Source organism: Pholis gunnellus, assembly GCF_910591455.1.
Source record: "Pholis gunnellus genome assembly, chromosome: 13".
NCBI lineage: Eukaryota > Metazoa > Chordata > Actinopteri > Perciformes > Pholidae > Pholis > Pholis gunnellus.
In genome coordinates, this window is record NC_136540.1 from 1,576,736 (window position 1) to 1,592,041 (window position 15,306).

The 15,306-nt window shown below is 44.1% G+C and overlaps 1 protein-coding gene across 2 annotated transcripts in view; it reads left to right on the top strand.

Annotated features, from left to right (window-relative positions):
* The window catches only part of rapgef6 (Rap guanine nucleotide exchange factor (GEF) 6), a gene marked incomplete at its 5' end in the record, with an annotated part of 125,430 nt that overhangs the window by 76,140 nt on the left and 33,984 nt on the right, over positions 1-15,306 (top strand). For both annotated transcript variants that reach the window (XM_079171691.1, XM_079171690.1), the window contains 5 exons: positions 2,893-3,024; positions 8,294-8,474; positions 10,448-10,584; positions 12,621-12,779; positions 13,560-13,712. In XM_079171691.1, the coding sequence (XP_079027817.1) occupies positions 2,893-3,024; positions 8,294-8,474; positions 10,448-10,584; positions 12,621-12,779; positions 13,560-13,712 (762 nt within the window). The remainder of the gene's footprint in view (positions 1-2,892; positions 3,025-8,293; positions 8,475-10,447; positions 10,585-12,620; positions 12,780-13,559; positions 13,713-15,306) is intronic.

Genomic DNA, 15,306 nt, shown 5'->3' on the forward strand with positions numbered 1-15,306 from the left:
TAGCATTGAAACATGGGAGCAAATGTATGAGTATGTGGCATACTTCACTACTGAAATGGGGGTGTGTGTGTGTGTGTGGGGAAGCGCTAATGTTTAAAGTTTATAGATGCTAACTTGTTTTACTCTGAAGTGATTTTAGGACTATTCTGCTGGACTGTAGGAATGATTTATAGAGAAAGTCAAATGACCGATAAATCTTCCGGTAGATTTGTTTGAGACTCCAAAAAAAATGTCCGACTGTAAATGTAGTGGACCGAGTGATAAATAGGGATTTTATTTGTTGATCTTATTGGATCCCCATTAGCTTCTGCCGTAGCAGTTGCTAATCATCCTTAAAACCGTAGTGCAATCGTAGAATCACAAATCAAAAAACGATTTAAAATAAATAAAGCTGTGTGTGTAAATCCAGCGTACATGAACAGAATTCAGCGTTCCTCTTTTAATATGCCGCACATTAAGAACGAGCTTCTCAGACCCCACCCCTCAGTACTGTGTTTCCCCGTGGGTTTGGGGGAACAGGGGAGTGTGGGGGGGGGGGGGGGGGGTTTAAGTGCTGATGGGGTCGCACAGTACAACAGGCCTATTAGAAGAGAGCACTGAGGGGGCAGCACCCCCCCAGACTCTACGTCTTTAATATTGCATGTTGGCACCGCGGCTCCTCGCAGCCTCAGCTAGCTTCAAACATCCAGTTTGTCTTGACGTGTCTTTGCATGAGCGAGTGTTCGGTGTGTTCAGTGTTCGGGCGGCGAGTGGCGATGGAGGAGGCGTGCTGTAGGTTTGCCCGTTGTCGCAGGAGGACTTCGTCTCTCACCCTGGCACTGCCCCGATCCAAACTGGTAAGACCTGAGAATTAGAGGATCAGGATCAGAAGCATCCTTCTAGAGCAGAGGGAACGCCAAGAACGATTGGCGACCTGCACAGAGAGGAGGTGAAACCCAGCTGCCTGGCTTTGTAGGCAACCGTTACTGATGTAGTGCTGGAGATCTGGGTCCGGGTCTTAAGTCCACTTCTTGTTTTGGTCGCAGACAAAGAGGATTTTATTTCAGTCAAGTCCACAACTGCAGAAATATCACTAGAGAGTGATATCACTAGAATTCACTTCAGCAAAGCCTTTTGTCCACTATATACACACATGTATGGTATATATGGCGGTAAAAGAGGTGAATGAAGAGGGATCGCTGTTATTATGTCAATGTGGGTCTTTCTTATCAGTTTGAGGAGTGTCTATGGTTTGTCATGCAGCGTGGGACTCTGTGGGCACCGGTCTGGTCTCAACCACTCACAGGCTCGGTCTGGACTTCCCTCACTGGTAAACCCCATTTTTAACTTCCTCAATCAGTCACTGAATAGTGTTTCTTCCAGCTTCACCTACAGGGTCTGGGTGTGGTGGACCAGTTCTGCTAAACCTCTCCAGCCTTGTGTTGGTAAATGAAGGATGTAATACTCGGACTGGAGCTTTGCTTGATCTGCTTGTACACGTTGGATAAAGGTGCTTCGCTCTGTTGGCTGACTCTTTAGATGATTCTTGTAAACCTTTAACGTTGGAGGCTATTCTCTTCTTTAGTAAGGCTTTATTCTGTGTAACAGCATTCCTACTGAGTTGTCCTGTGTTGTGTAGTTGGGGATTCTTTTTACGTCCTGAATGTAAATCTTGTGGAGCGTAGTAACTCCCTTACCTGGGTGGTCAGTTAATTAATGGAGTAAATCAGTCTGTTCGTGAAGAGAAGAGAGTTTCACATGTACCGCGATTTGATGATTTGTTTTTAGCGGCGCACAAGTTGTGAACGTTATTGTTCGTTGGTGCAAAGCTTCAGATTGAACTTAATGTGATTTATAAAGACGTAGAACTGGGACGCTCAGATATAATCACTTCATCATAGTGAGTGATGTCCAGTCTCTCTCCGTGGTGCTGGAGCATTCAAACCCCGTCTCCCTTATTTTACAATCCACTTAAACACACACATGCCACTAGAAATATTAACTGTTATATTAACAACCGACCACTTTACAGAGCAGTGATCAGTGATCTACCAAATATTCAGCTCAAGCTGCTCGCATGACTGAATATGAATCTTCACTAAATGTAGATTTTTTTGTTGGAAATGATTATTTATTAGCCATAATTTGCGCGTTCTGATCACTAACGCAGCTTCACTGTTTGAACTGGTTTACATTACAATAGTTCGGTTGTGTGTGACGGAGTTTAAAGCTTGTGTATTGATCTGGGGACCTTTTGGTCCTTCCTGTTTTCCAGCTTTTTAGAAGTCCGTCGGCTGCTTGACTGACGTCTTTGTCTCGTTCTGAATCTTTCGTTTGTTTGGGAATGAGCTCTATGCAATTCAGATTTTTGGAGTGTGCAATTGTCGCGATAACAAAATGGAAACAAATGAATTTTGCCTCGTGCAAATTGTCTTCTTATCGTGAAGCAAACAAACGGACGGAGTCCGAGTGTTCTTGTGTGCACACACAGGAAATAACATGTAAGCTGTCCGCATAAAAGAAAGCCAGACGAGCCGTCTCAATAGCACAGCCACTGCTTCACTCCAGTAATATACAACCAGCCTCCCACTTCGTCTGTCCATCAGAAATCATATCAACCTCCAGACCTGGGTGATAATTTACAGCCGTCTGAAGTGTCTTCAGCTCCGTCCTTCGTGTTAATTATCTTGGAGTGTAACATGTCAAACAGTGCCAAACCAGCTTTGGCTTTCAGGCTGATGAAACAGCTGTGTGTGTGTGTGTGTGTGTGTGTGTGAGAGTGTCGGTGTGTCTGTGTGTCTGTGTGTGTGTGTGAGAGTGTCGGTGTGTTTGTTTGCCTCCATTGAACTCACATCCTCCTCTCTGTTTTTTCTCTCATTCCGTCTTTCTACCACTTCCTGTCTGTCTGAACAGCTTCCTGCTGACCTCAATAAGATGCACCTAACAGACCACGCCCATCAGCAGGTGATGCACATGCCTCCCAGCCAATCAGGATGCAGCATCGCCAGCGACTCGGGGAGCAGCAGCCTGTCAGACATTTACCAGGTGGGTAAATCATTACAAGTTTAAATCATTTTATCGTAATATTTTTCTTTTGTGTTCCTTATTTAGACTGCACCGTTAATAAGTGCACACATGTTGACAGTTTGAGGGTTATTACATTATTAAATCACAGCATATTGATTAAACATCAGTTTTTTTTCTCACTTTGACATTTTTTCCCCTCTACCGCTACTCTTAAAATCTAATTCTAGGAATATCTTTTTGCTTTTACCGTCAATTAAAAAAAGAAAAATCTTTGAATGGACATAAAATGAACTTTTCCGTTATTTCATTAAACACAAAAAGTAATGAAGCGTTTCACTGATGGAGGAGTCCCCCCCCCCGGCCTGATTTGCTCCAGCTCTTTCTACCTGCAGTACATCCGTCAACCCCTCTGCTCCTCCCTCCTCGTAATCCTCGGCGTCTCGCTAATTATTGTGCATCAGTCGTGCATCCTGGTGATCCGTCTCCCTCTGCGGACGAAAAGGTCACATGCAGGAAATGAAGCTGACCTTTGGAGCCCCGTCTATGCCTGCGCTGAAGGTATAGGAGCTGTGACATCGACGGTGCAGCCCGGCTCACAACAACCACTGTGCAGCTGTCCACTCGGTCGGCTTCCACATGTTGTTTGCAGGAAAGACGCGGACATTTAGAGAGCATGACATGAAGTGCACATCACTGATGCAGATGATGTCAGACAGCTTGATTGAGGTTTCCCTAAACAGGAATGTCAGGAATCCTTCTGTGAGGGAAACTGTAGGAGATTATTTTACCTCCGGTCCTCACGATACATAAACATACACATCAGCTAAAACAAGGCTAACACACACGCTCAGGAGATGTTTTGAAAGTGTTTATTGTGTCCTTTAAATGTCAGCGAACTAGGAAGCTCTTTCTTCAGTTGCTTTTATTACAATAATCTATTTTAATGCACAACGTGTATAATAAACCTCTCTCCTCTTGTATCACCTTAACGTGACATTTCTGAGCGTTCAATAGCTCAAGTGTGCTTTGGAATGAAAAGCCTCTCTTGATTGTAAGGTATTTAAATAATGTATATTAATAATAATCCATAAAAGGGTACATGACAAGGCCGTCATCTCATCATTTTAATCCCTAAACTCTCCTAATCTCCCCTCTGTACACAGAGAGTCGTGATAAATCTTAAGAAGCTTATTAATATTACCTTTCAGCGCTGACTCGTCCTCACAGGGTGCTGCAGTATTTCAGCTCCCCTCTGACATGTTTGTGTGTGTTTTAAGGGCTTGGGCGGGGCTCTCATTTGACACCAGCTTGTTAGCATTGTTAGCATTCATCGTTAGAACTGATGAGGTCCATTAGCTTCAAACTAATGAGCTCGTTACAAGTTAATGAGCTGGTTTGATCAATGGGTGCTGCTGGACACAAAACTAATGAGCAGCTTTGTTTCAGTGAGGAATCTTAACAATGCTAATGTTATTATTTATTTATTTTAATAGGGTTGGTCGTTGTATTATATTCATATACGTTACATTCAAATATCATTTTATGTGCTATATGGCACAAACGTTATCAAGATGTTCCGCACGACGGTCCCATAAAGTGCTGCAGGAACGAGTCCTAAAACCAGGAAGTGAGTTACACTTCCAGTTCCCTCGTCTCTTTAGTCGGGGAGTTTTTAGTTTGATTTTAACGCTTTGTTCCATGTTATAAAATATGATAGCCGTAATAAAGTTGGTTGCCAACAAGTCGCTCAATGAGACTACAAACCGTTTGCCTTTTACTTCTGAAGGTTCACGCATTAAGAACCACAGAAGTGGAGTTCATTTGTGAAGATTATCTCGTTGAACAAAACTGTAAGTATCATAAACGTTTTCCACAATAATCCAAACTTCGTTGGAATAATCCCGTCGTCCTTTTGTTGAAGACACCAGAGTGGCGCTAACGTCCGCGTTAGCCGTCAAAAATACTTCATCCCTGCAGCGCTCTGGAGAGCGAGCGCACTAGTTGTTCCTCTAAACGTGCATTTTACAACTTTTTGGACCGAATAATTTAAATAATAACTTCCTGTTGACTTGAAGCAGACTTTTCCCCACGAGGCAAAGTATTATGAGAGTAATGTAGAAAAAGAATGACTCATAGAGCAATAACATGAAACTAGTTAATAAGTCATAAAACGAGCTGATGAATGATGTAATCCATTAATCATTGTCAGCGGAATGTTAACTCTCGCTAGAGAAAACAGACTAAAATGACATCATTCCGATATTTTTACTTCCTTATCTCCCCCCCGCCCGTCTGTGAGTGTTTGCAGATTGATGTAAGTCCGGTCAGCCCGGGTCAGACGCTTAACACGGAGACCTGATCTCCTTGGTCCTGAGATTAGATATTTATCACACGGATGTGATCCCATCAGCTCGGCGCTGACCCGGCTCTCTGTTTGTTTACGGCCGTCTTAAAGCACCGACCCTGCAGTCGGGCCGAGGTCCTCAGCTGTCAGAGCAACAAACCCCCCCCCCCCCCCCCCCCCCGCTCTCTCCCTTTCCTTATACGCTGATTCACAGTCGGGCACTTTTACTCCAAACTCTCCAGCTTTCCTTGCCTCCTCCTGTTCTCTCATCTCATATTCCTCCCCTCTGCCCTTTCCTTTCTTCACATCTCTCCTGTCTGTCACACTCCGTCCTTCTATTATTCTCCGTCCCTCCCTCATCCCGCTACTCTTTTCTGTGCTTTCTTTCATCTCTCGGCTGTACGATGAACCTCTGTGTCTCGTTTTTCTAAAACGAGGGCAGGTCTGATGTCCCTCGTCTCTAGGAAATGTCCTCCTTGCTCAAACTCAGCCGGAGACCGGGGGAATTGGACTGAAAGGGAACATCCTGCATTTTGAATGAACTGGGCTCTCAAAAGCACTAAAAGATACAGAATGTCCGCGGCAGAAGACGAGGTGTTACTGCACCAACGTTCCTACCCGTAACCTCAATGCTTCTCTTCTCCAACAAAGTAGAATTGAAGGCGTCTTTTCTGCAGGATTTGAACGACCTTCATGACGGTTCTCTCTCTTGTTGGGAACCATGAAAAGTCTCAAGGATTCAAGGATCATTTATTGTCGTTATGCAACGTAGGGTTGCCCAACGAAATACAGCTGTAGAACATTTGCAACACAAGAAAAAACTAAAGGAGTGCATTCCTGTAGTGCATTGTTTTATTTGCATCATAAGGAATGTAAACGGCAGCAACAAAAACAAATCCCTGGGCAGATAATATGGCCGACGTTGAGCACCAAGCATCACTGATGTAAACACAGAGTCCGCCTCCTCTCGTCCCACCGGAGTCCTGCATCAAGTGCAGCTTGACCCACGGTGGATCCGGGTCTCTGTAAAGGGATTCGCCTGAAGTCTTATCTCATCCATCTTAGTTTCCTGCGATCGCACATTAATCGTGATGGGTAGTGGTAGTAGTCTCAGGTCCTAGCTGGGTTAGCTTAGCATCCATGTGGGCTTCGGGGGGCTTCTGGTCCGGCAGGTTCTGGCTGGTCGTCTCAAAAGTCCGCTGCACTTAATCCCCACACTTCTTTTTCCCATGTTGATGAATGTATTCTGTCATAGTGCTCCAGTATTAAACACGAAAAAACCAACACATTAAGACAAAAACAATGTAGTACTTTCGTAGTACTTTAAGTGTTTTTCTGTCTTTTTCTGCACAGTGTTGGCCCGATGAATACATGAGAAAAAATTCCTTGAAGACTCAGAAATCAGAGGTGAAGCAAAAGGAAAATATATTTTGTTGTTGAGATGTTTGATTGGATTGTCGCTCCAGGTTAATATATATGGAGTATTCCTCCTTAGAAGAGGTTTCCCTTTGAGCTGCTTTGGTTCTGCACAAGAGAAGTGCATCAATAAATCAGGAGAGGTCATTTTATTATGTTAATCATTCATTATTGGTGTCAAAGAAACGAAAATCAGGATTCAGGAAAGTGTTTTTTTTTCTTATCTGCAGATCAAATGAATGTAGAGCTGAGTAGCTTGTGTGTTTTTAAAAGTCTGACTTAATTTATGCAAACAAGAGTGAACCTGTGCCTGAACTCCGGATGGACTGTTAGCTTAATCCCCTTCCCTCCAGAGAAACCTATAAAACCCATTGGCCAGGTACCAAACCTCCAAAGAACCCAAGAGCATTGTTGTTGTTGTTGTTGAGGGAGTTCATCCGGTAGTGTGGAGGGCAGGAAGTCAACTCGTTCCCACCAACTTCAGCCCACTCTTCTCAATCAATACTACCCGTCAGACTTTCTCCTTATTCCACAATCATGCCTTAAAAAGTTCTATGGACATTGTTACACACACAAATAAAAGAAAGTGAAATAAAGTCACAGTAATAGGGACATTTATAACAATAAAGAAAACAATCAATAAATAAACAAATGTAGACGGGACAATGAAAACGTATGATCATGTTGACATTCTCTGCACTTAGCTAAGCAAAGAAAATCATTGAGAAAATCAGTCAGGCAAGTCCTTTAGATCCATATCAGTGCTACCCGAGTTCCCTTAACCGGACAGGGGATCTTTAGGGGCACCAAGACCTCGAGGACACCATAGAAAAACCCAATGCTCTGATTTGGTATCTAAAACTTGGGATTGAGATTTCCGCAGTAGAACGGTGAGCACGTCTGTTCTGGAAACTGCTCAGAAAACCTTAATAGCCCGGCTGGTTTCTTTATCAAAATAAAATGACACATTTTAAGAACAAAACAGAGACGGAGCTAAATGTCTGAAGGCCTACCTGCTAGAGCTGACAGATGGCCTGCAATGCTGCCACCACCACGGAGGAGCTCCTCTCTCCACCTCTAGGTTAATGGTTCAATTCCCACCCGACCTAGAAGCCCCCCATGCCCCGTTCAGAGCCAACCATCTGTCTGCCCCGCACAGAGGAAATATGGTTAAATATGAATTATTACTGCTGGATTTAAATATCTGGCTGTTCGCCTCTGTTTTCTAGTGTTGGAGGCTTTCAGCTCAGGGTCACAGGTACAGCTGCTCGTTCCAAGGTTATTCTAAATGTTCTGTGTGGATGATTTATCACTGAGAATCCACATCAAGTAAAAGGTTAACGGAATAGAGCCGTGAAGTTAGAGTGAATACGTGACTGATGAATTATTTTACAAATTTCACTCCACCGAAAAAGACATATTTCTTTCCAAAGCCGAGTAACTGTTTGATTCCACAACATGACGTGAAACCATTGGAAAGATTTTTACCAAACCTCTGTGCTGCCTTCTCCACCGTCTTTGCTGCAGGCCACAGAGAGCGAGCTGGGGGACGTGGACCTGTCCGGACTTCCAGAGGCCGCGGTGGACAGCGAGGAAGAGGAGGAGGAAGATGAGGACCTGGAGAGAGCTTCAGACACCCTTCTGGGCCGAGACCTGGTCCGAGAGTGTCTGGAAAAAGACCCAGCCGACCGCAACGACGACGACATCGGTGAGTCTACCTCCGTCTAATACGTCATAATGTCGTTGTAATGTTTTTTTAGAACGGTAAAATACCTTGAAAAAATAGTTCTTACTTAACGATAAGCAAACACTTAAGCAAACACTTAAAAAAAACACATTTAGATTGTAACCTCCAGGTCTGAAAAGTGAAGTTAATGCTTCATGTCTTAAAGCTGCATTCTCTCTAGTGACCACCAGGGGGCGACTCCTCTGGTTGTATAGAAGTCTATGAGAAAATGACTCTACTTCTCTCTTGATTTATTACCTCAGTAAACATTGTAAACATGAGTTTATGGTCTCAATCTCTAGTTTCAAGTCTTCTTCAATACAGCATGGTGTTCATTTAGTAAATGATGGTCCATTTAGAGTCACACAGACCATAAAGCAGGGGATGCTTTAGGGCGGGGCTACACAGTGATTGACAGGCTTCTACCAGTGTTTTCATGTCTGGAAGTTGTCCGCGTTTTCGCTTTAGTCTTAGTCGTTCACGGTGTGTTTTCAGTTCATGAAAGGTGATTGTTACACCGTGTTTTGATCAGCGTTCGGTTGTGTTTAGCTCCACCCTCTTGTGTCACTTCTGGTTGCAAAAACCAAGATGGCGACGGCCAAAATGCCGAACTTCAAGGTTTAAAACGCCAGTCCACAAACCAATGGGTGACATCACACTGACTGCGGCCACTTCTTCTATTGTCGATGCTTATAGTGAATTGAAGCACTGATACAGTATGTGCCCAAATGTCACTCTAGCACTGTCAGTTACTATTTTTAGACTTCACATACTGGAGATACAGATACCCACATCTCCCTCTAAAAAGCCCCCTCACAGTGCTCTCCAAACAGCTGTGCCCTTCCACTGTGTATTTTTAAGCAGGCAATCAGAGAGACGTCCTCATTAGCGGGACCCAGTTGGGGTCCTGGAGGAGAAGGTGACCACATCACAGGGCTGAGAGGAGTTGTGAAGGCCCGGCCCGCTGGGAGGTCGCCGGTCTCACTCGACTCATTCAGAGGAAGGAGTTGAGGGGAGGACGTGACCGAGTCCATGCCCGGCTCACAGAGTGTCTGAAAAACATGAATGAGTAGAAAAAATGTATTCATTAATAAGGTTAAGTTCAGTTTTACAAGGATGAAACGTTTGCCTGCGAAAAAGTAGATATGTAGGATGTGTTCTTGACTGATAGATATCACCATGAACCTTTTGAATACTTACAATGAGGCAGTTCTTTTTAGTTTTACTAGTTTACAAATCTGAACGTTGGATAAAGCCATGTTCAAAATGTTTCATTTTGTTGACATATTAGAGTCACGTGTCCATAAAGCCAGCCATAAAGAAATACATGTTTTCCATGTTTTTAGAGATACAACGTTGGATAAATGAGGCTCTGCAAATAGACAAAGTAGTGAAATAAACACCTAAATGTGTATTCTGGATGTTTTCTTTCCACTAGTCTGAAAGAAGACGTGTTATGGAAGCAAAATAGCCCAAAATCTCAAAATTGATCCGTGCATGAAGAACACAGTTTTTTCCTGGGGTTTCTCCCTTTATAGAGCGAAGGAAAGTGACGAAGAGGAAGAGAGGAAGCGAACGAGGCGATTAACAGCAGGGGAATAAAAGGGAGCTGCTTGGTTGAAGCTCGGTCACTCTGTACTCAGACACAGCGCAGAACATCTGTATGGGAGGAACACAAAAGATCCTCATTAGGCATGACAATCTGAAGCACTTATTAAATATGCACTGGCCAATAACTGTGTTTATTAAGATGATCTGTTATCTGTGTGTGTCTTATCATGATGTTTCATTCCTGAACGGTTACAGGGAGTTGGGCTTTTCAGGAAAATAGATAAATACAGTAAATAGCAGTACAGATGCTTTCTTTATCAAAGCCTTGAGACTACAATATCAACATTATCTCATTGAATTGCTTTCTTCTCTCCCCCCCTTCATCCCTTTTTGTGCCTAAACAGAGCAACTACTGGAGTTCATGCACCAGCTGCCCGCCTTCGCCAACATGACCATGTCTGTGCGGAGAGACCTGTGCAGCGTCATGGTGTTCGAGGTGGTGGAGCAGGCTGGCACGGTCATACTGCACGACAAGCAGGAGGTACGACTCGACTCGGAGCTCACGCAGTGATTTGTAAACACGCGTGAATCACAAGTTACTGTGAAAAAGGCCTCAGACGTCGTAGTTCTCCATCACGCTTGGCGTACAAGAGAAGTTTCAGTTAGTTGCAATCTGCAACCTCACCACTAGATGGAGCCACATCGCACACACTCTACACACCTTTAAGGTTTTAAAAATGTAGTACTGTATAAAGTTCTTATTTATTTTATTTTTTTGCTTCTCCCCAAAGCACTATTCCACTTTTAACTCTTTTTCTCACTTTCCTTTGTGTTTATTAGTTTAAGAGTTTTGATATATTCTTTAAATTCACATAGAAATCCAATGAAACTGGGGATCACTTTTTGTAATTTTAGATTCATGAATGTAAAATATATAATCATAAAGTTTACCACACATTTAATGTCAGATTTATCATGTTCAAAATATGTAACACTCAGTTTTACACAACATGTAAACTTCCATTTGAGTCCTAAAGCAGCAAGTGAATGCATTACATTTTTAAATACATGTGTTATAGATTCTGGTTCATTGTTGCAAACATTACATTTACTTCCAAACATTTAATTTAAATTGGTTGTGTGTATACATATTGATTTGAAGGAGCACACACACAGGCGTTGACACGTTTCCACGAGTACACACACACACACACACACACACACACACACACACACACACACATCCTCACCATCTTCCAGCCTACAGGAAGCTAATTCTTAAACAGAAACTGGAATGTGCCGAGTCACTGCAGAGTAAAAGCCCCGTCCATCACACGGCTCATTAATTAAGTTACATGCCTGAGAAACGGGAGCTCCGTCGTGAAACACGGCAGCATCAGAACCGACAGCGTGATAAATGCCGGAATCCACGTCAGCGGGACGAAGCCGCACACACGCGAACGAGCGGCGTGCTTCACGCGTCTGTCCGTCCTGCGTGGACAGGTTTACTCTGCAGACGCGAGCTCGGAGGCCTCCAGAGGAGAAAACGCAGGCAGAGAAATAAACCAACGAAAAGAATACGAACTTGACAAATAGTAGTTTGCAGGCTGCCGTGAAAATCCGCAAACTAAATATGCTGAGAGAAGTTTAGGATTCATGCAAACTTTATTACCTCACCTCACCTCACTGGTTTCATCATCGCTGAGAAATCCGGAGAGTGAGCGGCTGACTGTTAGAAGGAGAAGCACCGAGAGAGTTGAGGAAACAGTGGGAGAGTGAACATGCAACGAGGTGGAGATATCAGTGATGGATGAGGAGGGAGCTCGGGGCTCGTTCGCCCTCCCTCCATCCCGCTCACACACCCGGGACCGACGGCTCGTTATATTACGCCTGCCAGCATTTCCTCTTTTTCAAAAGCCACCACTAGAGACACGATGCCTCTCCACCGCCACATAACGCACGTCATCTCTACATATTAATAAATGTCAGTCAGTAACATGGAACCGTTTTAGAGCAGCTACTTCCAGAAATATCCAGTGTTCTCTTTGAAATCTAAAGGTTTAAGATCAAACTTAATGATTTTTATACAGGGGTTCCTGAGCAGTCTAGAGAAGTATGGAATGAAAAATGGATATATGAAATATGGAAAAACACGTTTTCATGTTGTGATATTTCCCGTTTAATGACGATAAAGCCAGCAGCGAGCAGAACACTTTCTCCAGCCCGGCTGACACCTTATTTAGGTCTTTGTAGTGAAATGATGAGCCGTCTTATAGAAAACTTTTCATTTTGACTTCATGAATCAGCTGTTCGTCGTTTGACAGGAATAAATAGAAACATAGAAGACAAAATGCGCAAAAATAGCTATTACAACAGCTCGATACTCAAACGTCATTTTGGACCAACTCTGCCCGCCCTAAAGAGTGGTTTCACTAAGCCGACCGTATAAAGCTGAGGAAAAAGAGCGAGAATTAGGAGCGATGAGAAGATCCACCAGCCGGCGTTAATATTGGCGACATAACAAAATGTGTTGATAACGTGTGGTTGAGGATCTTTGTGTGCCCCTCATGTCTGCAGCTGGACCTCTGGTACGTCATCCTGAACGGGGCCGTGGAGATCAGCCACCCGGAGGCCAGAGTGGAGACTCTCTGCATGGGCAACAGCTTCGGCATCTCGCCCTCTCTGGACAAACAGTACATGCACGGAGAAGTCCGCACCAAGGGGGACGACTGCCAGGTAAAGAGCACTCCTGCAGAAATCATTCAATCATATAGTTGTTGATGTTTACGTACGTTCTTTCAATTAACGTTACATTATTTCTGAATTTCTGAATGGGAAGATTGTGTTAACTCTATTTTTTTCTTAATGTAGTTGTTTGACTACAGTGTAGAAGTTTGCATCCAGAACTAAATAATCTGCACATCCGAGTTAAAAGTCATAATCTTGGTGTGTTTCTCAGACGCGTTCACAAATAGCCGTGCAGGTTTCCTCGCAGGAGACTCGATATAGAGCTGCTTGTGATGTTACATAGTTCACGGAGGTTAAAGAAGCCTCGCGTGTACTTGTGGTAGCAGGCCACATTTGTTCTGTCCACACTGCCTAGTTCCCCTCCACTGTTGCGTATCACTTCCTGTCTTCAGACACACAGGAAGGGGCAGAGGTATCGGGCTCAGCGAGGCGAATGCAGAAACTGATGGTTTAGTCGCTGTAGAGCAGTGAAGAGTCACGTCTTGTGTGTGATATAATGGGAAGTTGTCGTCGCTTCAGTGTCGAGGTGAAGTGAAGGATGCGACTGAGAAATGGCGAGCTGAGGAGATTGTTGAGCCTGATTTGATTCGGTTTAGTCAGAGGGAGAAGTAGAGTCGTGGGACCTTCCTCCATCCCGTCCCTCCCATGCCGCTCTCCGCCCGCCACCGTGCCTCCGCTCTGCTGCTGTTCGAGTACCCGCAGCTGGTGCCGAGCAGCGTCTTTCTCTACTACAAGTTGATCCGCTTTCCCCATGTCGTCCTCGACCAGTTCGTCTGCGTCGCCCAGGAGGACTACTGGCGCATCCTCAACCACGTGGAGAAGAACACGCACAAGGTGGAGGAGGAGGGCGAGATCGTGATGGTGAAGGAGCACCGCGAGCTCGACCGCAGCGGCACCAGGAAGGGTCACATCGTCATCAAGGTGAGAGGGTTTTTAAGGTGTTTGACCCGAAGTTCTTCTAGTCTGTATCTGACCCCGAGCTCCAACAAATACCGATAAAGTCACACTTTATCGGTATCTGTAGAAAAACGTAAATCCATTGCAGCTCTGGGTTCAAACTTCAGGTCAAGTTAGACCAACAGAGGTGATCGTCTCTTCTTCTTCTTCTTCTTCTTCTCTATTAAAGCAACAAACTTCTGCAGCTCAATGCCAAGTTGTACGTGAGAGGGCTGCAGCGTTGCAGATTTTAAATGCAAGATGTATTTGTGGCTAAAATCAACCCGATCACGTGCCCATCAAGCATGAATGCAAACTCTAGACGCCTCTTACTGTTGTGAAATCTTGAGGTTCTTGTTGCACTGCCTTAATGTTGTTGTTGTTGTTGTTGTAATCGTATAGTGAATATGCGCTGTCTTGTAATTTTGGTTTTCACACTGCAAATGAAAAATGAGCTTATAGCTAACTGTGGTAGAGCTGAGAAGCTGAGCACTGTCCCTGTCTAATAAATAAATAACTTAGTTCAAGATCCTAAATAAGAGGAGACGGGGACGGGCACCAGGAAGGCTTGTGGTGAGGTTAAGCTGCTAATAAGCATGTTTAATCTCACCCTAAACTTTGGCTTTAAATGTCTAACCTCTTCAAACAGGAAGCTGTCCTCCTTTAGTTTTCATTATTATGTACTAAATACTCTGAAAGGCCTCGGATTGATTAGAGTACCGCCTCATTCCTCGCCAAGAAAACATCAATGCAGCTGCTCGTGTTCTTAGCCGCTCCGTTAGCACTATTAGTGTTTGTCGGAGCGTTTTTTCTCCTGCGCTACGCTGCGGAGCGCTCCGAGGCCTTTTGATCCTTCCCCCCCCCGAAGCCTCCAGAGGCAGCGAGGTATCGATCAGATAATGGGCCTGAATGATTCTCCTGGCCGAGCGCTCCGAGGAAGGCTGTCGGCTCTAAAACACATCCAGTGGAGATGAGTCAATTCACGGTGGTTTGCCTTTCTGTTTTTGGCTCGGCTCTTCTTTTTTTTTTTATGACAAAAGTGGATGTCTCTCTAGTTTCTGTTCCTTGTGAGATGAATCATTTCCCCCCAGAAAGCTCTGCTCTGATGACAGTGACAAACTCGCTGAAACCACAAGAGGAGAGTTTGTGTCTCGGGCGTTCTGCTGCTGATTAATAACAATTAAAAGATTGTTAAGACAAAGAAATTAAAGGATCTTCCAGAGCGAGTAAAAAGCCCCGTTGGGCTGGCAGTAGAGCGGTAAATAACTATTATTTGACTCATTAGTGGCAGCCAGTGAGTAGCTGTACATTGTCGATTAATCGATTAGTTGTTTGGTCTATAAAATGTCAGAAAATGTAAAAAGAAAATGTGTATCAGTGTTTCCCAAAGCCCGAGATGACGTCCTCTAATGTCTTGTTTTGTCCACGACTCAAAGATATTTAGTTTACTGTCACAGAAGATATACAGAATAGTTGCAGATTAATTTAACTTCTGTCAACTAATCGATGAATCGCTCTCGTTGAGAGTTGCACACGCTCAGTACCGGTCTGAGGTAACGACGAGTGAGCCTTTCAGTTG